The following is a 22,191-nucleotide window of genomic DNA, read 5'->3' as shown; positions in this document are numbered from 1 at the left end:
AAGTTGCAGTGAGCCGAGATCACGTCATTGCACTCCAGCCAGGGCAACAGAGTGAGACTCTGTCTCAAAAAAAAAAAAAAGAGAGAGAGATAGCGGGGGCATCAAAGGGTGTAGCTTGAGTTCTGACAGCTCTGTCTTCCATCAGCCTGAAGTCCACAGTTTTAAAAGCCAATACTATTCACATTGTTCTTCTTAGCAGCTTTTCTTTGAATTTACTACTTTAAGCCATTGATTTCCCAAAGAGGCACATCTGTGTCTCCCAGGCCTGGATCTTGCTGTCTGCAGAAGGCCGCTACACGAGGCCTCCCACCAAACGGGCCTCCTCTACTCTCTCCTCAGGATGCCCCTTACCTAGACCTGGCCCCCTACATGCCCGACTACTACAAACCTCAGTACCTGCTGGACTTTGAAGACCGCCTTCCCAGCTCGGTCCACGGCTCAGACAGTCTGTCCCTCAACTCCTTCAACTCCGTCACCTCCACCAACCTGGAGTGGGATGACAGTGCGATTGCCCCATCTAGTGAGGGTGAGTGGCCCTAAGGCAGAAAGGCTAAGCCCCTGTTGTGAAACAGACTTGAGCTGCTTAAGCCTGGCTGGGTGATGTCTTTCTTGGCTAGTTTTGGTCTGGTGGCTGAAATTTGCAATTAAACAGCGCTGTCCATTTCCCAGATCTTCATCTCCTCAGAGTCCCTGTGGTGGCTAAAAAGTGGATTCTGGGCACAAAAAGCTGAAATTATATATATATATATTTTTTAAGGTTAGACCCTTTTCCAGAAGGTTCTAGTCACATGCCTGTGGCAGTTTTCTAAGCAAGGAAGGTTTAGCAGTGGGACCTGGAAACCTTGTCACAGGGTTGAGTGTTGCCTGTTCTGGGGAGCTTGTCTGACCCCACATTCTTTGCAGAAAGAGGTTAAGCAACCCCTAGAAGAAGAGAGAACCAGGCAGATCTGAAGCGCAGGGAAACCTTGCCACTGTGTCCTGTGTGTCCGTCCGATTTCTCTGAGTTCCTCCTGCGCTCACTGATGTGTTTGGGATGGTCGCACCCTTTGCATCAGGGACCGAGGAAGAAGCTGCAGGTCATTTTGTTGTCTTGACCCAGTGATTTACTGGAACAGCCTGGTTTCTTTCAAACCTTAGGCCCTGGTGTTCATGGATAAAACTGGCCATTTTCCCCTCTTTATCTCCTGTGGGAGACCAGAGCCTTTCATTTACTTCACCCCACCACCTCACCTCCAGGGAAGGGGATCCCAGCCCCAGTTCAGCCCTTGGGCACCCTAGAATTGCCTCAGCATTGAGACCTTGACCTTCCCCTTTCTTATTTCTGCTGTACCACGGGTTGTATGTCCCAGGAAGGGAGGTCCCTCTCAAACTTGCTGTTAGCAAGACCTGCATTGCTGACCGTGCAAGCTGAAGAAGGCGGCTCAGTCTCCTTAGGTTGGGCCCATGGGCTACCTTAGAGGAGTCGGAGGGGTGGGCCTTGCCGGAAGAGCCAGAGCAAGGACGGATCCATGGATGGAGGTGTCCCCTCAGCAATTTGGAGATTGTGCAACTGCAGCCGCCAGGGCAGCGTCTCCTTGCCCTGCTAGGGTACGGAGGGAAGGCATGCAAGAGGTAGAAAACAGAGCTAGGCACAGGCAGCCAGGCTTCTCTCTGCCAGAACCAGCTTCTGGGTGTGGAAAGGGGTCGCCCTGACAGGTCTTTCCAGCTGGTTGGAGGCTCCTGGGCCAGCGCCTGAGCTGAGAGGCCGTCAGGGCCCTAGTAAGTTTCCCCAAGGTTGTTGGATACAATGTAGAAAGTTGAAGTTTTCCTCTCCTATTTCCTCCCCATGTCTCCCACCCCATTTCCCCTCCCCTCCCTCCAGTCGTCCTTCCACTGCCTGTGTTTCTAATCTTCAGTTTTGTCCCTCGTTTTTGTAGATTATGATTTTGGAGATGTGTTTCCAGCAGTGCCGTCTGTACCCAGCACAGACTGGGAAGGTGGGCCAGAGTCCGCTGTTACCCTCTTTTCCTGTTTTGCAATGTTTCCATGCCAAGCTTGCTGCATGTATCAAATCAGCCCCTTATTATTTATAATAATGTCCATAATCATAATAAAGCCAAGTTTGGTGTTCTAATAGATGGAATTCTGCAGTGGGAAAACTCAACCTCTAGCCATAGGCAAATCCCTTCTCCCAGTGCAGGGCTCCTGCCTTTGCGCAGTGGCCTTTCGGAGTCACTAAGTGGCTGCATTTCGGGGGATACAGGATCGCTCTTCCTGATTCCAGTGCCAGCTGATGCTCTCGGGGTGTGTAGGGCCTGACCCAGTGAACCAAGACTTGTTCTGGAAAACCATGCCTTTAAACATGCGGGTTGTAAGCTCCTGCGGGTCAGATGAGCATCAAGGAGAAAGAGCTTGATTCTTTCAGTCTGTTCCTAATGGCTTCCTCTTGGGTGTTTTGGAGTGGTTGAGGTCCAAGTCAGGGAACTGCCCAGGTACAGCTGAAACTTCCTACAGACAGAATCTCTTTGAAGCTTTAAAGCAGATTAAAAGGAACTCTGCCAGCCCTCCCACCCTGTCTGCTGGGCAGTAGCAGTGCCTGGGCATTTTTCTGCCTGAAATTCCACTTCATAAATTCACAAAGCTATTCCCAGGTTGCCACGATTACTCAAAGCAAAGGCTATGTTGCCAATAAGGTGAATGTTTCCCCCTTAAATCTGAGGCCATAGCAGATCCCTGTTATTTTACTTTATGTTATTTTACTTTTTGAGACAGAGTCTCGCTCTGTTGCTCAGGCTGGAGTGCAGTGGTGTGATAATGGCTTACTGTAACCTCCACCTCCCGGGTTCAAGCGATTCTTCTGCTCAGCCTCCCAAGTAGCTGGGATTACAGGTGTGTGCCACCACGCCCGGCTAATTTTTGTATTTTTAGTAGAGACGGGGTTTTGCCATGTTGGCCAGGCTGGTCTCGAACTCCTGACCTCAGGTGATCCACCCCACCTCATCCTCTCAAAGTGTGGGATTACAGGCATGAACCACTGCACCTGGTCCAAATCCCTGTTATTAAAGAGCCTCCTACCCTCTGGGCCACTTCCAGCCTGGAACAGGGGAGGTGAGGGAACCTGGCCTCTGAACAGGGGAGGTGAGAACTGCCACACCCTGAGGATGAGGGGCACGTGGCTCTCCCCGCATTATTAGAGACGTGATCGCTGAGTAATGGGTGACAGGTGATCCGTTCCCAAATAATGTGAGTATGAAATACCTTAACTCTGTGGGAAATAACATGTGGCACTGGGAAAAATAAACTATGACACTTGGCCAAGAGCAGCATTGAAGGGTCCCCTGTTTGAGTTAAATTAGCTTGGATTCCAGAATTCCATCATAACGTCATGTACCCTCTCAGCCTCTTTTCTTGCAGCACACATGCTGGGTATTGTTTTTTTTTCCCTCCAATTCTAACAACTAACCTCCCTCCTGACATGCCTGTTGCAGTCACTTGACAAGCAGGGCCTGACCTTCCTCTACAGCCTTTCAGAGCTCCCTGCGGCCTGAGAACTAACAGCCCAGTTGCACTGCTTGCCTCAGGGCAGGGTGAGATTTCTGGAGTTCCTGGAGCAGGATTCCTGAGCTCACTCTGGCAGCTCACCCGGGGAGGCTCTGTCTTCTTGGACCTGGAGGAGGGCAGGACTTGGGGCAGCTCCAAACTCTGAGCCTGGGGTGGCCTTCCCCTGGTCTTCGGCTTATTTACAGAACTGGTGGGCATCCGGGCCTTGACACCACATCTCATGATCTGCCCACTCACCTCTCAGGGCTCCTCTTGGCTGCAGCTGCGTGTGCTGAGGAGAATCACAGGGGCCGGAGCAAGAACACATGGGCTTGGCAGGAGCCTGCTTTGGGACCGAGAGACACGGTTTTCTGTATCTTAGAACTCAGGCTCTGGGATCCCAGGAAATCTGGAAAAAGTCCCCGATGTTGCTGGTCTTTTCTGGCAGAGCTACTCATTGCCTTTAGCCTCCTCTTTTGTCCTTATATTAAAAGACAGCAGACTTTAAAAAAAAAAAAAAAAAAAGGGGCCAGGCTCACACCTGTAATCCCAGCACTTTGAGAGGCTGAGGCTGGAGGATCGCCTGAGCCCAGGACTTTGAGCCTGGGCAACACAGGGGGACCCCGTCTCTACTAAAAATATAAAAATTAGCCAGGCATGGTGGTGCACGCCTATAGTCCCAGCTACTCTGTGGGCTGAGGCAGGGCAGGAGGATTGCTTGAACCCAGGAGGTCAAGGCTATAGTGAGCTGTGATTGCGCCACTGCACTCCAGTCTGAGCGACAGAGCGAGACCCTGTCTCAAAAAAAAAAAAAAAAAAAGGACGGTGTGCTGCATCAGCAGACAGCTGCCCTGTGGCTTCCAAGAGGCACTAAGTTGACAGCTGGTTGGGCCCCCAGTGGGGCTGTGGGGTGCATGTTTGCCTCTTTTCTTCCGGGCAGACAGTGGCCAGCAAGATGAGCACTGGCCGGCAAATAGAGCATGACCAGCCATGGCTCTTGCCATTGACCCTCACCCAGGCGGTTTCACCAGCTGGGCCTCAGCTCTCTGCTTGGGTGGCTCCCATCTGCCACTGGCCATATGGGCTGTGTGCTTCACCTGCGCATGCTCCCTCTCCTGCCCTGTTCCAGTAACCAGGGGCAGATGGCTGGGTGGGGCGGGATGTCTAAGCCAGCTCCCCTCTCGGGGGCCGTGTCAGGGTATGACTCAGAAAGGACCAATCAGTGAGCTGATGCTTGAATGAAATGGAGTTCTTGGCCAGGCGCGGTGGCTAACTCCTGTAATCCCAACACTTTGGGAGGCCGAGGCGGGCAGATCACGAGGTCAGGAGATCGAGACCATCCTGGCCAACATGGTGAAACCCCAGCTCTACTAAAAATACAAAAATTAGCTGGGATGGTGGCGCATGCCTGTAATCCTAGCTACTTGGGAGGCTAAGGCAGGAGAATCACTTGAACCCGGGAGTCGGAGGTTGCAGTGAACCGGGCTCGCGCCACTGCACTCTAGTTTGGCGACAGAGAGAGACTCCGTCTCAAAAAAAAAAAATGGAGTTCTCAGCACCACCCTTGCAGGGGCGCCTGGTCCTGCCCCCGAGGAGTATGTAGGGTCAGGGGTGCTGGGGAGAAGCAGCCTGGGGGGTGGCCTCTCGGACCCCTGTCTTTGCCCCTTTGCACCTTGTTCTCATTGCCCTGCTCTGTCATCTTGTCTCTACTGTGTGCTCTGGGCATCTCCCTCTGCCCCGTGGTTCCCACCCCTTGGGCTCCCATCCTGTCCTCCCAGCCTCTGCCCCCACTCTGCACCTCTCACTTTCTCTGCTGTCTTCCTCCATTCTTCTCCCTTTGTGTTCCTTTTACCTCTGCAAGGGACCCTTCAGAGGACTTTGGGCACCTCTCAGCCCTACAAGTGGGGTATGGGGCTAACGGGGCTGCTGGGTACCCCTGTAGCGTCCTGGCAGGAAGGCTCTGAGGGTAACCTAAGAGGCATGCAGCCTGGCTCCTCTCTAGGGCTCCCAGCCACCCATGGAGGCCTCGAAGTCACCATCCCTATGGGACTTAAGCCTGGAGCTTGAGCCTGGAGGCTGCTTCACCGCGGGGGCCCTTAACACAAACTCAGCCAAATTGTTGTGCGCTCTGGAGGGCCCCCAGGGGTGGTGGAGATGGTGTTCCCTCCAAGTTGCTCCTAAAGTACAAAATCCCATGTCCTGTTAGGTTGTGGCTTCTACTCGAAATAGGGCCACCCCGGTCAGGTTTCCCTGGGAGGAACTGGTCAGTCTGCCTGCCTCCTGGGCTAACGCATGCTCTGGGGGTTGGGGACCCCAGGGGGTGCCTGACAGGGTGTCTCCTGCTTCCTTGTCCTCCCAGATGGAGACCTCACAGACACAGTCAGCGGTCCCCGCTCCACAGCCTCCGACCTGACCAGCAGCAAGGCCTCCACCAGGAGCCCCACCCAGCGCCAGAACCCCTTCAACGAGGAGCCGGCAGAGACTGTGTCCTCCTCTGACACCACCCCCGTGCACACCACCTGTCAGGAGAAGGAGGAGGCCCAGGACCTGGACCCGCCAGATGCCTACACGGAGCTCGAGGTCATCAGGTCAGCAGGGAGGGGCCCAGAAAGGAGCTGAGGTCCTGGGGTCCAACCTGTCCACTCCCAGCATCAGCTGTTCATCCAGGGCAGACCGGGACACCCCCTGAGGGCAGTTGCATGCCTGCCTGGAAACCCTTCCCACCTCTAGGAGGTTCTTTGAGCAAGAGGAAGTGGAGGCCTGTCCTAGTCAGCTTGGCTGCTGGAACAAAGCACCGCAGACGGGGAGCTTCCACAACAGACATCCTTTCTCACAGCTCTGGAGCCATAGTCCGAGGTCAGGGTGCCGGTGTGGCCAGACTCTGATGAGGGATTCACAGATGTCCCTCTTCTCGCTGTGTCGTGGCGGGGAGCAGAGAGAGCTCTCTAGGGTCCCTTTTATGAGGGCGCTGATCTCATTCCTGAGGATCCCACCCTCAGGACCTCATCACCTCCCACCCCCTGATACCATCACATCGGGAGTTAGGATTTCAACACAGGAATTTGGAGGGGACACACACATTCACTCCATTGTAGGGCTCAAGCCCTTGGAAGCAGGTGGCACAGGCAGCAACCGTGGCTGGTCTGGGGCCATGTCCAGGCTGCCAGGGCATTTGCTGGGTCTGCCTAAGATCAGAAAGCACCTTCAGGCTGGACTTCTTCCCAAGGGAGTTCTTGGAAGTTAAGATACAATTTCTGAGATTCATTGAAAGAAAAGTATCTTTGTTATACGGGCAGGACATGGAAAGGAAGGATGTGGTGGGTGGCCAGCAGGGACTGTCAACCAGAGCCTCCCCGGCTCCCTGACCTCCCCGACCCCCTCTTGAAACTTCACACTGACTAAGAGGAAAAGCCCTGTGTGCGTGTCAGACTGCCCAGGCTTGCTGGCCTGAGGCGGGGGATTGCTCCCCAGTGACTGGAGCCAGGAGGCCATCCCATGGGCTGGTTCCAGTCCACAGCAGCTTCATGCTCAGACCTGAGGTCCCTTAGCGAAGCCCGCTCCAGCCAACCTGGAACCAGAGTGGGACCCGAAGCATGAGCCCAGAAAGCGCTGAGTACTTTCTGGGTGATTCCTCCATGACGATAGCTAAGGGAAATGAGGTCAGCTCAGGATCCACATCCGAAGGGGGGCTGAGTGGAGGGGGCATTGCCTGACCAGCCATGGCCTGTTTTTCTTTCCTAGAGTGCAGCTAGCTCAGCTGTTCCATTAGGAGGAATTCAGAAGACTCACTCTGGGGTTTCTCTGGCTGCAGCCATCTGTGCCCAGCCCATGCTACCCCCACCCTGTGTCTGCCAGCAAAGGGGATACCTCGGGGCCCGAGCCACTGTTGTCCTCTGACCTAGTGCCTCCACCCAGCACTGCCTAGGACCACTGATGTGCTAGCTGTGCCCTCAGAGGTTACATGGCCAGCACTGCCACCGTGACCCAGCCTGGTTTTCCTCAGCACTGGACTACTCAGGTATTAACTCTCTCCCCATCATTACTGTCTCAGGGTCACCAAGAAGAAGAAAATTGGCAAGAAGAAAAAGAGCAGATCAGATGAGGAGGCAAGTCCACTCCACCCCGCCTGCAGCCAGAAGAAATGTGCCAAGCAGGGGGACGGTGACAGCCGCAACGATAGCCCAAGCCTTGGGCGGGACTCGCCAGACACTACACTTGCCTCCCCCCAGGAGGAGGGAGAGGGGCCAAGCAGCACCACGGAGAGCAGCGAGCGCTCCGAGCCGGGCCTGCTGATCCCCGAGATGAAGGACACCTCCATGGAGCGCTTGGGGCAGCCCCTGAGCAAGGTTATCGACCAGCTCAATGGGCAGCTGGACCCCAGCACCTGGTGCTCCCGTGCTGAGCCCCCATACCAGTCCTTTCGGACCGGCTCTCCCGGGGATGCCCCGGAGAGGCCGCCGCTTTGCGACTTTAGTGAGGGGCTTTCAGCCCCAATGGACTTCTACCGCTTTACCGTCGAGAGTCCAAGCACTGTTACATCAGGTGGCGGCCACCATGACCCTGCAGGGCTTGGCCAACCGCTGCATGTTCCTAGTAGCCCTGAGGCTGCTGGCCAAGAAGAAGAGGGAGGAGGAGGAGAGGGACAGACGCCTGGGCCCCTAGAGGATACCACGAGGGAGGCTCAGGAGCTGGAGGCCCACCTGTCCCTGGTCAGGGAGGGGCCTGTGTCTGAGCCAGAGCCTGGGACCCAGGAGGTTCTCTGCCAGCTCAAGCGAGACCAACCCAGCCCGTGTCTGAGTAGCGCTGAGGATTCTGGGGTGGATGAGGGACAGGGGAGCCCTTCGGAGATGGTCCATTCCTCGGAGTTCAGGTAACAAGACTGCGGCTGGCATGGGACTCTCCCAGCCCTTGAAGCTGGGGACACTGCGCCTCTGACCTCCAGATAAATTAAGCACTAGGAAGACCCAGCCTGAGTGAAAAGGGGTGTGGGCCTCCCTCCCTAACTTTGGCTCCTAGTGGGAGGCGGAGGCACTACCCCCTGGCTCTGGGGGGGGGTGTGGCCTCTCTCACCCCTGCCCGCCTGACACCTCGCCCTCCTGACACCTCGCCCTCCTGACTTGGCCCTTACAGAGTAGACAACAATCACCTGCTCCTGCTAATGATCCACGTGTTCAGAGAAAACGAAGAGCAGCTGTTCAAAGTAAGTCCTAGGAACTCAGGAGTGAGCAAGAGACGGCAAGGGTGAGGCGGGATGGGCCACCGCCCCCGCTGGAGCAGCAGGAGCCACCTGCCTGACCCTTGTCTGCTTCGGCCCCCAGATGATCCGGATGAGCACTGGGCACATGGAGGGCAACCTGCAGCTGCTGTACGTGCTGCTCACAGACTGCTATGTCTACCTGCTCCGGAAAGGTGCCCGCCGCCCCCGGGCAGACAGCGGGTTGTGGACGAGGCTGACTCTCAGCCACTTTTCCCCAGTCCCCTTGCCCTCTGAGTGCCTCCCGGCTGCCTGGCATGCAGTGATGGAAAGGCACCCCAAGGAAGGTGTTGCCAGCAGCCCTGAGACGTGAGCCTGGGGCTCCCTCTGTGAGCACTCCACGCCATTCTCCTATTGCAGGGCAAGGAGAGGCCCCCTAAGAGAGGGGGCTATGTCTAAGAAAATGGGGCAGGGGGAGGGAATAGAGGCCTGTGGGGATAATAGGCCTTGGGGTCTCCTCTCTCAGGGGCCACAGAGAAGCCATACCTGGTGGAAGAGGCCGTTTCTTACAATGAACTTGACTATGTGTCGGTGAGTCCAGGCTCCGCAGTTGCGCGCCTGCTGTAGGTACAGGGCTTCTCAAGCCACTTACCCATAGAACTGCAGGGCGAGGCATGGCCCCTTACTCACCTCCCGGGGTTGGGCACCAACTTAACTCTCAGAGAGGCTTCTGTACACAATGCTAGGGGTAAGAACCAAGCTTGAGGTCGCCTCTTCCCGTGCTAGACTTCTGACTGTCCCTCCCTCACTCATGCCAGCCCCTGGCCTCTGGGGCTTTACTTGGTGGCGGCCCAGGGTGTGCTTCTTCCTCCCCAGCAAGCACTCAGCCTGGCCACGCTGCCTCCTCCACCAGGCAGCAGCTAAGCCCCAAGTGCATGTCAGGGTGTGGTTTCTGGCAGGTTGGCCTTGACCAGCAGACGGTGAAGCTGGTGTGCACCAACCGCAGGAAGCAGTTTCTGCTGGACACGGCTGATGTGGCGCTGGCTGAGTGAGTGGCAACCCCGCCCCTCTGGAAGGATTGGAGAGTCCGCAGCTGCCCATAGGTGTGGGTGGCCTGGGGGTTGGGGGTGGGAGTGGGAAGTGGGAGATCCAGGAGGGGAAACCAGATGCATTCCCTCTGGAACCTGCATCTGCTCAGAGAGGCAGGCAAGTAGACGACAATCATAGGACTCATGTGGTCAGCCCAGGTGACCTCAGCCCCTGGCGACTCTTGGGGGTGCTGGCATGAGTTGTCGGACAGGAAGGCAGGCAGAGAGCCATGCTGCTGGGCCAGGCGTGCCCTTGAACGTTTGCATCCTTGTCGTGGCTCAAGGTCCCACTCATTCAAGTCGTGCCCACCCTCTTTGTCTGTCTTCCCTCACTGTCAAAATCCAAGGCCCCTTGGCCATTGAGAACAATCAGGCCTGTTCCAGTTGTCATTTTGATGACCTTGGACCTGCGTCATTGCCGCACCTGCCGCCCTGGTCACTGGGTCTAGCCAGATCCCTCCCCCAAGTTTCTGTGACCCCTCCAGGCCAGGAGCGCTCAAGACTAAGCCCTGTCCAGTTGAGGCCCTGTTCCTAGGCCTCTAACCACAAACCTCACTCCCTGTGCAGGTTCTTTTTGGCTTCTTTGAAGTCAGCCATGATCAAAGGCTGTCGAGAACCTCCCTACCCCAGCATCCTGACAGATGCCACCATGGAGAAGCTGGCACTGGCCAAATTTGTGGCCCAAGAATCGAAGTGTGAGGTAAGAACCTGGGGAGGAAGCTGAGTGCAGCCCCTGAGATAGCAGAGCAGCAGCCGCCTTGGCGTGAGCGTTAAGGGATGCACATAGATGTCTTTGCCATTTCACAATTGCCTACCTGGCTGGGCGGGGAGGGGCGGGGCAGGGCGGGGCGGGGCTTTCCCACCCTGGAAGGGAGGAAGGTCATGTCCACCTTCCTCCTTGGGGTGTGTCCTAAGGTTAAAACACCCTTGCTCGGCAGGTCACAGTGGCTCACGCCTGTAATCCCAGCACTTTGGGAGGCCAAGGCAGGCAGATCACCTGAGGTCAGGAGTTCGATACCAGCCTCGCCAACATGGCGAAACCCCGTCTCTACTGAAAATACAAAAATTAGCCGGGCGTGGTGGTGGGCGCCTGTAATCCCAGCTACTTGGGAGGCTGAGGCAGGAGACTTGCTTGAACCTGGGAGATGGAGGTTGCAGTGACTGGAGATCACACCACTGCACTCCAGCCTGGGCGACAGAGCGAGACTCCATCTCAAAAAGAAAAAAAAAGGCCCAGTCCGGGCTCAGCCACCTGCCTGGCCCAGGCCTTACTTGCTTTGTCCCCCATGCCCATCCCCACATCAGGCATCTGCTGTCACCGTGCGCTTCTACGGCCTTGTGCACTGGGAGGACCCCACAGACGAGTCCCTGGGCCCCACACCCTGCCACTGCTCACCCCCCGAGGGTACCATCACCAAAGAAGGCATGCTGCACTACAAGGCGGGCACCTCCTACCTGGGCAAGGAACACTGGAAGACGTGCTTCGTGGTGCTCAGGTGGGAGCCCTGGCAGCTCTGGGCCTGGGGCTTGGGCCCTGGGGTGGCTGGGCTGTCAGGTCCCCAGTGGGGATCTCTCTGCAGCAGGTCACTAAGGGAGCAGCCTGAGGAGAGGACGCTTCCCTTCCCTACAAGAGCTTGGAGTTGACTTAGGTCAGGCTGTTAGAGCTTCTCTGTAGAGCCAGTCATCTTTGGGGCCCCAGGAATCCCTGAGTGCCTCAGGGGAGGATGCAGGCTTGGTCCCCCGATGAACCTTGAGCTGCGCCCCAGGTCTGCTGAGGTGGCCACGTTCCCTGCTGAGCCCCCAGGCCCTTCTTCACCCTCCCTTCCGTAGATGACAGCCCTCGGCGTCCTTTGCCTCAGGTTCATGGCCACAGCATATGCGTGGGAGGGGAACCCTGGGACCCGGGCTCCGCCTTGCCCCAGTTCCTGGGACAGGCCTCACTTGCCCTGTGTTGTACCCCTGCAGCAATGGGATCCTCTACCAGTACCCAGACCGCACCGATGTCATCCCTCTGCTCTCGGTGAACATGGGGTGAGTGTCCCGGGAGAAGCGGGTGTATCCTGGGGCCCAGAGCTGCCGTCTCCCTGGTTCGAGATGGCTGCCCCTGTTGGCAGTTCAGCCTCACCCTCAGCCCCACCCCATCCAGCGGCCGTGACAGGTGGCCTGGGGCTTCCGCGCTCTGAGGGCTGCAAGGAGCCCACAGGAGGGGAGGAGGGAGGCAGCAAGGAGCTCCTGGCTTAGAACAGATCCAGTCTGATGGAGGAGGCAGGCCCTTCCCCAGAAGCTCCCGGCCTGATGGGAGATGGACGTTCGGGTATTTGGGAGGAACAGCGGGCCTTCACGAGGAAGCATGTGTGAATGAATGCGGCCGATTCTCAGAGGGCCAGAGGGACAGCTGATTCCCAGCCCCGCCTAGCCATGCTTGGGTATCTAGAGGATCTCGGATACCCTGGAGGTGAAAGGCATTACACAGAAAGCTGGTGGGTGGGGCTCCCAGACCTCTCCTGGGAGCTGGAGGGGCCTGGAGAACCCTCTGGTATCCTCCAGCCTCCAGGACGGTGGGGCAGACCCTGTGCCGCACACCCTGCACCAACCCTGGGGGCTGCCGCCCCATGCTGCCCTTGCCTCCTCGCTCCCGTTTCACCCTCCTCCTCTGGCCCAGGGGGGAGCAGTGCGGTGGCTGCCGGAGAGCCAACACCACGGATCGGCCCCACGCCTTCCAGGTCATTCTCTCCGACCGGCCCTGCCTGGAGCTGAGTGCTGAGAGCGAGGCCGAGATGGCAGAGTGGATGCAGCATCTCTGCCAGGCTGTGTCCAAAGGGGTGAGCTTTGCCTGCCCCCACCGCTCACCTGGCTTGCCTGCCCCCACCGCTCACCTGGCTTGCCTGACCCACCCAGACCCCCAGGGTCCCATCCCTAAACCCATAGTCACAGAGCAACCTGAGGGCCAAGATGGACCTCCAGGGGGCAGCCCAGGAATGGACCCTGGAGCTCAGGGGCATCACCCCCATCCCCACCTCTGCTCTCAGTCCCTGGAGGGAGATCCCTGGAGGGAGAGCAGAAGGGCTGGCTGGTCCCCTGGAGTGGGGAGTTCTGGTGCAGACCAGCCCTGGAGGCCCCAGCCTGCCCCTCCCCTGCCCCGCTGCCAGGTCATCCCCCAGGGCGTAGCTCCCAGCCCCTGCATCCCCTGCTGCCTGGTCCTCACGGATGACCGCCTCTTCACGTGCCATGAGGATTGCCAGACCAGCTTCTTCCGCTCTTTGGGCACAGCCAAGCTGGGTGACATCAGTGCCGTCTCCACCGAGCCGGGCAAGGAGTACTGCGTCTTGGTGAGCTGGGGATGGGGGCGGGGCTGCAGGGCCTGCAGAAGGAAAGCTCTGGCTGCTCACCCGGGGGCCTGGCTCTCCCTAGGAGTTCTCCCAGGACAGCCAGCAGCTCCTCCCGCCCTGGGTCATCTACCTGAGCTGCACTTCTGAACTGGACCGATTGCTGTCTGCACTGAACTCTGGGTGGAAAACCATCTATCAGGTACCCAGCTGCCCAGGAAACCCATTAGCCAGGGACCCTGTGGAGTGGGAGCCACTCCCCGGGGAGAGGACCCCCTGCTGCTCCCAGGACCTGGCCCTGCCTCTAGGGACCTGGGCACAGCCATGTACCAGGGCGCTCCTGCCTCAGCCCCGGGGGTGCCTGCTGCTCTTGAAACAAACCCAGGAGAGTCCTCACTGTCCTTGCCGTCTCTTGCTGCGCACAAGCCTGCCAGGCTGGGGAGCCGGAGGCCCTCAAGCCACTCATCATTGCTGCCTCAAGGGCCTGGGAGGGAAGGGGTGGGCCCTGGGAGGTGGGTGTGGGACTCCAGCCCCGGTGGTTCTGCCTCTGGTTTGGACTGGGCCTTGGGTGATTGAGGGTGGCCTGGCAGGAGAGAGCTGTCTGGGGGCAGAGGCCAAGGTGAGCATGTTGGTGCCGGCCCCAGACTGAGCAGACACACCTGACAGGCACAAAAACTTAGAACCAAAGGGACAAAACCCTGACTCCCAGTGAGTCTGAGGCCAAAGCTGAAAACAGAACCCAAGAAGCTTAATTCCTGACCTCAGTTCCAACCAATTGTGGTGGACCTCCAGCTGTGCTCAGATGGGGAGCACAAGATTGGCAGTACCCTCTTCCTTGCCCTCCAGGCTTAGCGCCAGTGTGGGAGCGTGCTCATGAGAGCACGCTCAAGTGGGTTTTGAGCACATGCTACGCTCTAGCCCCGTGGAAGCCTGGACTAGCCAGAGGCAGAGAACAGCTCAGGACAGCCCACCTCCCTGCAGAGCCAAACAGAGTGCAGCGCCTGCCTCTCTGGGCCATCCTGAGAGCTGGGGCCTTCCCAGGAAAGAGGGGGCTCAGGGGGAACCACCCCATCCTCAGCTCAAGCCCCTGGAAGAGTGGGAGAAACTAGCAGCATGGAAGCTGTTCCCAGGGAGAGATGGGAGGGCCTGACAGGGGCTCTGTGGCCAAGGCAGGGGCAGGCCTGGTGCCCACAAGCCCTGAAGACTCCTGTGGCCCTCAGTGGCCCTCATCTGTTCTCTGCACACCCCAACACAGGTGGACCTCCCCCACACGGCGATCCAGGAAGCCTCCAACAAGAAGAAATTCGAGGATGCCTTGAGCCTCATCCACAGCGCCTGGCAGCGGAGCGACAGTCTCTGCCGCGGCCGAGCCTCCCGAGACCCCTGGTGCTGAGGCAGAGCTGGTTGGCGTCCCTGGAGGGCAGGAAAGGAAGGCACGCCAGCCGGCAGGCACACTGTCATGGCTGTTGTCATGCTGTCGGGAGCCTACAGCCCACCCCTGCCCCGGGCGGCAGAACCACCGAGTGTGGCTTAAGACAGGGTTCCTCCACTCCAGGGATCCAGGTCAGGTGCCCGGCACCCCTGGGCATCCTGCCCGACAGGTAGCGAATGGAGGTCGCTGGGGGCAGAGGGTCTGAGCCCTGTGGGCTCTGCGGATGCACGCCCTCCTCCCGGGCCTCTGCCTCAGTCTGCAGAATCTCTGCCGAGTGGCACTGAGAACACCATCCATCTAAGGAAGAATGAAAGAACCAGGAGGGCGGGAGCCTCCTCTTCCTCTCCTGGGTTGGGGGCTGGGGCCCTGAGTGCCCAGCCATCCTCGTTCGTGTTTGAACACTCTCCTGGCCACGTGGGGAAGCGGGAACACGGGGTGTCTGCGCATGCTTCCTCCTCTTAGCTCCATCACTGCGCACATAGCTGCCTGCCTCGCCAGATGCAGGGGGGTAGGCAGCCCTCCCTGGCTGCCAGGAGGCTCTGCATGCCCACAGTCCTGCCCTGTCTCTCCCCTCAACCCGGCAGTGCCTGTAACACAGAGGAGCAAAGGGGGTGGATGGGGGGCTTGGAGAAGGGCGGAGCCCACCAGCCTGGCATCCATGTTGACATCTTCTGACTGTCCCCTGCTTGGCTGGAGCCGGGCCCTTCCCTAGAGCTTCGTCAAGAGCCTCCTGGGGAACGGGTCAGGTGGTTTGGGTTTTGTTTTTTAAAATAAAATAGACACGTTATATTGCCGAGGCTTGTCACTGGCCCTTTTTGAGCAGGGTAGGGGAAGGGAGCTCTCCAAATCCCTTGGGCCCTTTTCTGCAAATCTTCCTCCATCATCTGCCCTGTGTGTCTGCATGACACACGGGACATGCAGAACCAGATCAGCCACAGCTGCCTGGTGGACTCACTGTCTGCAGACCCTCAGGCCCTGGGAGTTTCTCGGGCTGACCTTTGCCCTCTGTCCTGTTCTGTTTGCTGCAGCCACCAGCTCAAGCCCCAGGGCACGTCTGCGCTGCCGCCCACCATCTGCAGCCCACCCCGGGGCAGGGCGCTCCTGCCTCCACAGCCCCGGGGGTGAGTGCCCAAACCCAGGAGAATCCAAGCTGTCCTCACCGCCTCTTGCTGCGTCGTCCCCTCCAGGGCTGGCCAGAGGGTGACAACCCTGCCAGGCCGGGAGCCTGAGGCCCTCAAGCCACTCAGCATTGCTGCCTCAAGGGCCTGGGAGGGAAGGGGTGGGCCCTGGGAGGTGGGTGTGGGACTCCAACCTGGGTGGTTCTGCCTCTAGATTGGACTGGGCCTTGGGTGATTGAGGGTGGCCTGGCAGGAGAGAGCTGTCTAGGGGCAGAGGCCAAGGTGGGCATGTTGGTACCGGCCCCAGCCTGAGCAGACACACCTGACAGCTGGCCCAGGTGGCGTTCTCTTCTCAGCAGGCACAAAGGGCATCCCAGGGCCGCTCTGTCCCACTGGCTGCCTGGCCATTCCTTCAGGGAGCAGCAGAGCCTCCTGCCCAGCCCAGGAGGAGCTCCCCCAGCAGGAGGGCAGGCCTGGCAGCAAGTCCTTACCAGCCAAGGTCACTCCTCAAGTCCTACTCACCCAGGCGCCCTGAACTCCTGGGAGCAGCGAGGGGGGCATAGGAGCCAGAGGCAGTGGGGGTGGGGGCGAGCAGGCGATGCGGGTGCCTTTATTGGGTGCAGCACTGACCTAGGCACACTCTTCTCATTGCCAGTCCTCCACAGAACCTTCTAGAGTGGATGTCAGTATCTCCATTTTATAAATGAGAGAAACTGAAGCTCTGAGAGGAAGTGACTTGCCCAGGGGTCGCACATAAGAGCCACATCTGGGACTCCAATCAGCTCCCCAGGGCTCCAGAGCCCTTCTCTACTTCTGACCCTGCTGAGCTGGGCCTATAGACGGTGGGAGCCAGACTGGAAGACTGAGTCCTGGAAAGGGGGAGTCAGTCACCAGGGACCCATCAGGGGCAGGGTGGGGCAGGGGTGGAGTTGGCCGTGTACCCCATGCCAGGGACCTCCCAGTCACTTGCCCCCTGCCCAGGGCTCTGCCAAAGCTGGACAGGCTAAGCCAGAGGCAAGGCAGGGGTGCCAGCCCTTTGCCCAGGGCCAGAGGGAGGCCAGGAGGAGGTGCCCGGGCTGGTTGGCACCTTCTCCCTATCCACGCTCTCCCTCCAGTCCCAAGTGACCTTTCCCCCAGATCCCAGGGTCCAGGCCCGCCCTCGGCTGGCAGGTGTGGGCACAGAGGCAGCTGGGATTGGTCACAGCTGGCGGAGGCGTGTCCCAGGCTCCGGCAGACCGCTGGAGCAGCTGAGCAGAGCAGGTGGACTGCTGAGATAGACCAGGGACTCCAGGCAGCCACAGGCCTGTCAGACCAGGACCCTTACCCTCTAGACATGGCCTCGGGCCCCTGCAAACCCCAGCCCCGTAGCCCTGCGAGGTTACAGACAGCCTAAACGCCACCACCACAGGGCCTGTGCCCTGACCCGGGCACAGAAGGCCACTGGCCCGGAGGCCATGGAGACGGTGCCCCCAGCAGTGGACCTGGTGCTGGGTGCTTCTGCCTGCTGCCTGGCCTGTGTCTTCACCAACCCCCTGGAGGTGGTGAAGACGCGGCTGCAGCTGCAGGGGGAACTGCAGGCCCGGGGCACCTACCCACGGCCCTACCAGGGCTTCATAGCCTCTGTCGCTGCTGTGGCCCGAGCAGACGGGCTGTGGGGTCTGCAGAAGGGGCTGGCTGCCGGCCTTCTGTACCAAGGCCTCATGAACGGCGTTCGTTTCTACTGCTACAGCCTGGCGTGCCAGGCTGGCCTCGCGCAGCAACCAGGTGGCACCGTGGTTGCGGGAGCCGTGGCGGGGGCACTGGGAGCCTTCGTGGGGAGCCCTGCTTACCTGGTGAGTGGCTTGTCTCCATCCTCCAGCATCCCGTGACCCAGCTCCCGCAGGGGCCCTGTAGCCTCCAAAGGCTGGGCTCAGTGGACCTGGGTGGGGTGGGGCTGCCGGGGTGGGGCTGCTCCCTGGAACATCCTAGCCCAGGCCTGGAATCTGCCCCTTAGCCCAGGGCACCAGGGCCTTGCTCTGATCCATGCTCCCCTGGGGACCCTGCCCCACTGGTCCTGAGCCAGGGGAGGGGCAGAGGGCGGCAGATGTGCTGGCTCAAATCCTGGCTTGGTTACTTCTCTTCCCGCGTGGCCTCGTGTACGATAAGAATAAAAGCTCCCCTTGAGGACCTCCTCCTCGTGTGCACTCTGCAGCGTCGCCTCAGGGCCACCCAAAACAAATAAAAAATAAAAAAATGTTTTGAAGAAAGCTACCCTTGGCTGGGTGCAGTGGCTCACGCCTGTAATCCCAGCACTTTGGGAGGCCGAGGCAGGCAGATCACCTGAGGTCAGGAGTTTGAGACCAGCCTGGTCAACATGGTGAAACCCTGTCTCTACTAAAAAGTACAAAAATTAGCCAGGCGTGGTGATGCATGCCTGTAATCCCAGCTACCGAGGAGGCTGCGGCAGGAGAATCGCTTGAGCCGGGTTGGCAGAGGTTGCAGTGAGCCGAGATCATGGCACTGCACTTCAGCCTGGGCAACAGAGCAAGACTCTGCCTCAAAAAAAAAAAAAAAGAAAGAAAGAAAGAAAAAAGCTCCCCTTGAGCAAAGGCTCGCCTTGTCCTTGGCTGGTGCTGGAGAGTCACTTTCTCACTTAATCCTCAGAGCAGCTTTCCAACCGCGACAGAATTGAGGTCCAGTGAAGGTTAAGTCACTTGCTCCAAGTCACACTGAGATGCAAAACCCAGGCCAACCCCAGAGCTGCACCTCAACCCTATTTCACCTGAACCCTAAGCTTCAGGCTCGGAACCGTGGAGCTCTGAGTTTCAGGGGCACGGGGGCAGGGGGCCCTCAACACACACAGCTCATCCTGGCTCTCCCAGGCTCCATCCCCACACCCCGTGTCCTCTCTGCTCCCATAGATCAAAACGCAGCTGCAAGCCCAGACAGTGGCCGCCATGGCCGTGGGACACCAGCACAATCACCAGGTGAGGCCTGCCACTGTCAGAGCTCCCTGGGGGCATGGATTGGGCATGCTCCCAGCCTAGGCAGGGGTGGCTAGTGACCCCGTGCCCTCTCCCCACAGACTGTCCTGGGTGCCTTGGAGACCATCTGGCGGCAGCAAGGGCTGCTGGGGCTGTGGCAGGGCGTTGGTGGGGCTGTGCCCCGAGTCATGGTGGGCTCAGCTGCCCAGCTGGCCACCTTCGCCTCTGCCAAGGCCTGGGTGCAGAAGCAACAGGTGAGGAGCTGGGGACACCTGTGCCTACCCACAGAGACACACGGGACTGAGGGGGGCCATCTGCCTCCTTCCACACGGGGAAGACCAGGGGGTGGCAACATGGGGCCCTGCCTCTGCCCTCAGAGTCATGACTCCGGCCCTTGGTACCAGCAGGAGTGGGGGGTCAGCAGTGAACCCCAAAGCTGAGAAGGAGCTCAGGGTGGCAGAGCTGGGGCATGGCTGGAGGGGCCTCATCTGTTCCCCTTTCTGCAGCCCTTTTAGCCCCTGTGTGGTAGGAGGCAAGGAGGGCACCACGTGGGTGGGTACAGGGCAGTTGCAGGGGTCAGCACCTGTGCCATCCCCACAGTGGCTCCCGGAGGACAGCTGGCTGGTGGCCCTGGCTGGGGGCATGATCAGCAGCATAGCCGTGGTTGTCGTCATGACCCCCTTCGATGTGGTCAGCACGCGGCTATACAATCAGCCGGTGGACAGAGCTGGCAGGGTGAGCAGGGGCGGGTCTGGGGGAGGACGTGGGGAGCTGGGAGCACCCTCCCCAACACACACACACACACGCACAGCCAGAGACACGCAGACACAGGCCATGCATGCAAACACATTAACTGGGCTTGTTTGCTGAGCCCCCGGGTCCCAGGCACAGGCTAAACACTTTCACATCTGGATTTTATTCCATCCTTATAATCACATTCATCTTCCTGATGAGGAAACTGAGGCTCAGACAGATCAACTGACTTGCACGAGTTCCCCCAGCTGGTAAGGGAAGGAGCCAGAACTGGAATCCAGGCCTGATCCCACAGTCTTCCCATGGCACCGCAGCCTCACAGATGTGCCCAATACAAAGGTGCTGTCCATAGGGTGTGTGGGGGTGAAACTGACCTGTGTGCCAAGATGTGGTGCCAGCCAGGGCCTCATGGCCCCCGTAGTAACACTCACCCCATGTCTTTCCCCAGGGCCAGCTCTATGGGGGCCTCACCGACTGCATGGTGAAGATTTGGCGGCAGGAGGGCCCCCTGGCACTCTACAAGGGCCTGGGCCCCGCCTACCTGCGCCTGGGCCCCCACACCATCCTCAGCATGCTCTTCTGGGACGAGCTTCGGAAACTGGCTGGGCGGGCCCAGCACCAGGGCACCTAGACAGCGGCCCTCACCCCCACGTCCTTGGCCGGAAGTGAGGGCCTGCTCCAGCACAACTGGCTGTCCCAGAGCGGGCCATGGGCCCAGGCCCTGCCAGAGGCCCCGGGAGAATGTGGACAGCTCTGGTCCACCCAGCCCCTTGGCGCACCCAGGGCCAGAGCATCCACTTCAAGTTACCACCCATTCTGTCTTCCAGAGAGTTCTCTTCCTTCTCTGTACCGTGTACTGGGTCACCACATCCCAGAGCCTTACTCAGTCACAGCAACCGCTGTGGGCACGCACACGGCATAGGCCCAGTAACTTACATACATCAGCTCACTTAGGCCTCAGACAGCAGCACGAGGCAGGCACTTTTACCTCTTTTACCATTAGAAAGCCAAGGCTGAGTGTGGTGATGGGCTTTGAGCACAGCCACACAATTTTGAAGTGGCAGAGCCAGGACTGGAGCTTAGCCCTGCTCACCCCGGACCTATGTGCTTGACAAGTGCGTGACTGTGACAGGCCCGTGGGCCCGGACTGCCCGTAGGGGTTACTGTGCCATGGCAAAGGCTGGGGTGCACCAGGAGGCTGTGGCGTCGTCACCTGCCTTATTTGCTGGGGAAGCTGTAGCAAAGAACCACAGACTGGGCGACTTAGACAATAGAAATGTATGTTCTCACAGTTGTGGAGGCTGGATGCTGGAGACCAAGGTGTCAGTGGGCTGGTTTCTTCTGAGGCCTCTGTCCATGGCTTGCAGATGCGGCCTCCTCTCTGTGTCTGCACATGGTGGTCCCTCGATGTGCGTGTGGGTCCTGATCTCCTCCTTTTATAAGGACACAAATCATGTTGGCTTAGGGCCCACCCTCATGACCCCACTTTAATTTTTTTTTTTTTTTTTTTTTGAGATGAAGTCTTGCTCTGTCACCCAAGCTGGAGTGCAGTGGCGCGATCTCGGTTCACTGCAACCTTGGCCTCCTGGGTTCAAGCGATTCTCCTGCCCCAGCCTCCCAAGTAGCTGGGACTACAGGCGCCTGCCACCACACCCGGCTAATTTTTGTATCTTTAGTAGAGACGGGGTTTCGCCATGTTGGCCAGACTGGTCTCGAACTCCTGACCTCAAGTGATCCACTGGCCTCAGCCTCCCAAAGTGCTGGGATTACAGGCATGAGCCACCTCACTTGGCCCAATTTTAACTTAATTATCTCTGTAAAGAGCTTATCTCCATATACAGTCACATCCTAAGCTACTAGGGGGTAGGACTTCAACATGCACATCTGCAGGGGCTGCAGTTCAGCCAACATCATCTTTTTTTTTTTTTTTTTTTTTTTTGAGATGGAGTCTCGCTTTGTTGCCCAGGCTGGAGTGCGGTGGTGCAATCTCGGCTCACCACAACCTCCACCTCCCAGGTTCAAGTGATTCTCCTGCCTCAGCCTCCCGAGTTGCTGGGACTATAGGCGTGCGCCACCACGCCCAGCTAATTTTGTATTTTTAGTAGAGACAGGCTTTCACTATGTTGGCCAGGCTGGTCTCGAACTCCTGACCTTGCCGCCCGCCTCGGCCTCCCAAAATGCTGGGATTACAGGCGTGAGCCACCGTGCCTGGCCTCAGCCAACATCATCTAAGGGCTCTCACGGAGGCCTCCCAGCTGCCCGCCCTGTGGGCATTCGCACATATCCTGACAAGCCTGAAAGAAGCTCCGGGTGCCCATTGTTCAGATGAGGGGACTGAGGCCCAGGAAAGGGAAGCAATGTGGCAGGGCCAGCAGCAGACCCTGGGCCTTTCTCTAGACTGAGCACCACTCCCCATGGGTGTGCTCTCAATGCCGCACCGACCTTCACACTGCAGAGATGGACACCAACTCCCTGGCAGGGGCAGGACTGCTGCCGAGCAGCCCCACCTGCACTCCCAGCCACACCTCAAGTCTGTAAGGGCTGCTCCCAGGAACACCTGCTACTGCACACTCCAAACCAATAAAGTTTTATATTTTGTTTACTTCAACGACCCCCCTCTGTGGCGAATCTCAGTCTCCCGCATCCCTGACCTCCTACCTTCTGCTCCCTCTGCCCTTTCTGTTTGTGAAAGCAGGATGGGAGCCGTGGTCCACCTGTTCAGCCCCGCCCTGCTGGACCCAGGTGAGGCCTGCCACCTAGTGGACCCAGGGAGGAGCATCAGGAAGGGCGGCCCCGGC

The 22,191-nt window shown here is 58.7% G+C and overlaps 2 protein-coding genes across 6 annotated transcripts in view; both read left to right on the top strand.

Annotated features, from left to right (window-relative positions):
• The window catches only part of PLEKHM2 (pleckstrin homology and RUN domain containing M2), a 52,891-nt gene extending 37,538 nt beyond the window's left edge, over window positions 1-15,353 (top strand). For 2 of the 4 annotated variants that reach the window (XM_063659342.1, XM_054437210.2), the window contains exons 6-20: window positions 340-526; window positions 1,917-1,976; window positions 5,879-6,107; window positions 7,571-8,389; window positions 8,650-8,719; window positions 8,838-8,928; window positions 9,240-9,304; window positions 9,673-9,761; window positions 10,369-10,501; window positions 11,107-11,297; window positions 11,767-11,832; window positions 12,464-12,623; window positions 12,951-13,130; window positions 13,213-13,329; window positions 14,383-15,353. In XM_063659342.1, the coding sequence (XP_063515412.1) occupies window positions 370-526; window positions 1,917-1,976; window positions 5,879-6,107; window positions 7,571-8,389; window positions 8,650-8,719; window positions 8,838-8,928; window positions 9,240-9,304; window positions 9,673-9,761; window positions 10,369-10,501; window positions 11,107-11,297; window positions 11,767-11,832; window positions 12,464-12,623; window positions 12,951-13,130; window positions 13,213-13,329; window positions 14,383-14,520 (2,565 nt within the window). In that variant the 5' untranslated portion in view covers window positions 340-369 and the 3' untranslated portion in view covers window positions 14,521-15,353. Of the gene's footprint in view, window positions 1-339; window positions 527-1,916; window positions 1,977-5,878; window positions 6,108-7,570; window positions 8,390-8,649; window positions 8,720-8,837; window positions 8,929-9,239; window positions 9,305-9,672; window positions 9,762-10,368; window positions 10,502-11,106; window positions 11,298-11,766; window positions 11,833-12,463; window positions 12,624-12,950; window positions 13,131-13,212; window positions 13,330-14,382 lie in introns of those variants that run through there. The other 2 variants (XM_054437221.2, XR_008492112.2) reach the window with 2 other exon arrangements.
• A 147-nt stretch (window positions 15,354-15,500) lies between these two features.
• Window positions 15,501-21,996, top strand: SLC25A34 (solute carrier family 25 member 34). Of its 2 annotated transcripts, XR_008492118.2 has the most exons (6): window positions 15,501-17,509; window positions 18,578-18,643; window positions 18,742-18,894; window positions 19,241-19,375; window positions 19,642-19,732; window positions 19,842-19,978. XR_008492118.2 is itself a non-coding variant. In XM_063659349.1 (5 exons), exons 1-5 carry the CDS (start codon window positions 17,132-17,134, stop codon window positions 20,022-20,024), a joined length of 915 nt encoding a protein of 304 aa, XP_063515419.1. In that variant the 5' UTR covers window positions 15,501-17,131; the 3' UTR covers window positions 20,025-21,996. The 2 variants fall into 2 exon arrangements, 1 of the variants encoding a protein (XP_063515419.1); XM_063659349.1 differs by lacking the exon at window positions 19,642-19,732 and having other exon boundaries at window positions 19,842-21,996.
• Window positions 21,997-22,191: the final 195 nt, after the last annotated feature.

The sequence above is a fragment of the Pongo pygmaeus genome, chromosome 1 (assembly GCF_028885625.2).
Source record: "Pongo pygmaeus isolate AG05252 chromosome 1, NHGRI_mPonPyg2-v2.0_pri, whole genome shotgun sequence".
In the NCBI taxonomy this organism is placed as follows: Eukaryota; Metazoa; Chordata; class Mammalia; order Primates; family Hominidae; genus Pongo; species Pongo pygmaeus.
This window is presented reverse-complemented; position numbering and strand designations above follow the sequence as displayed.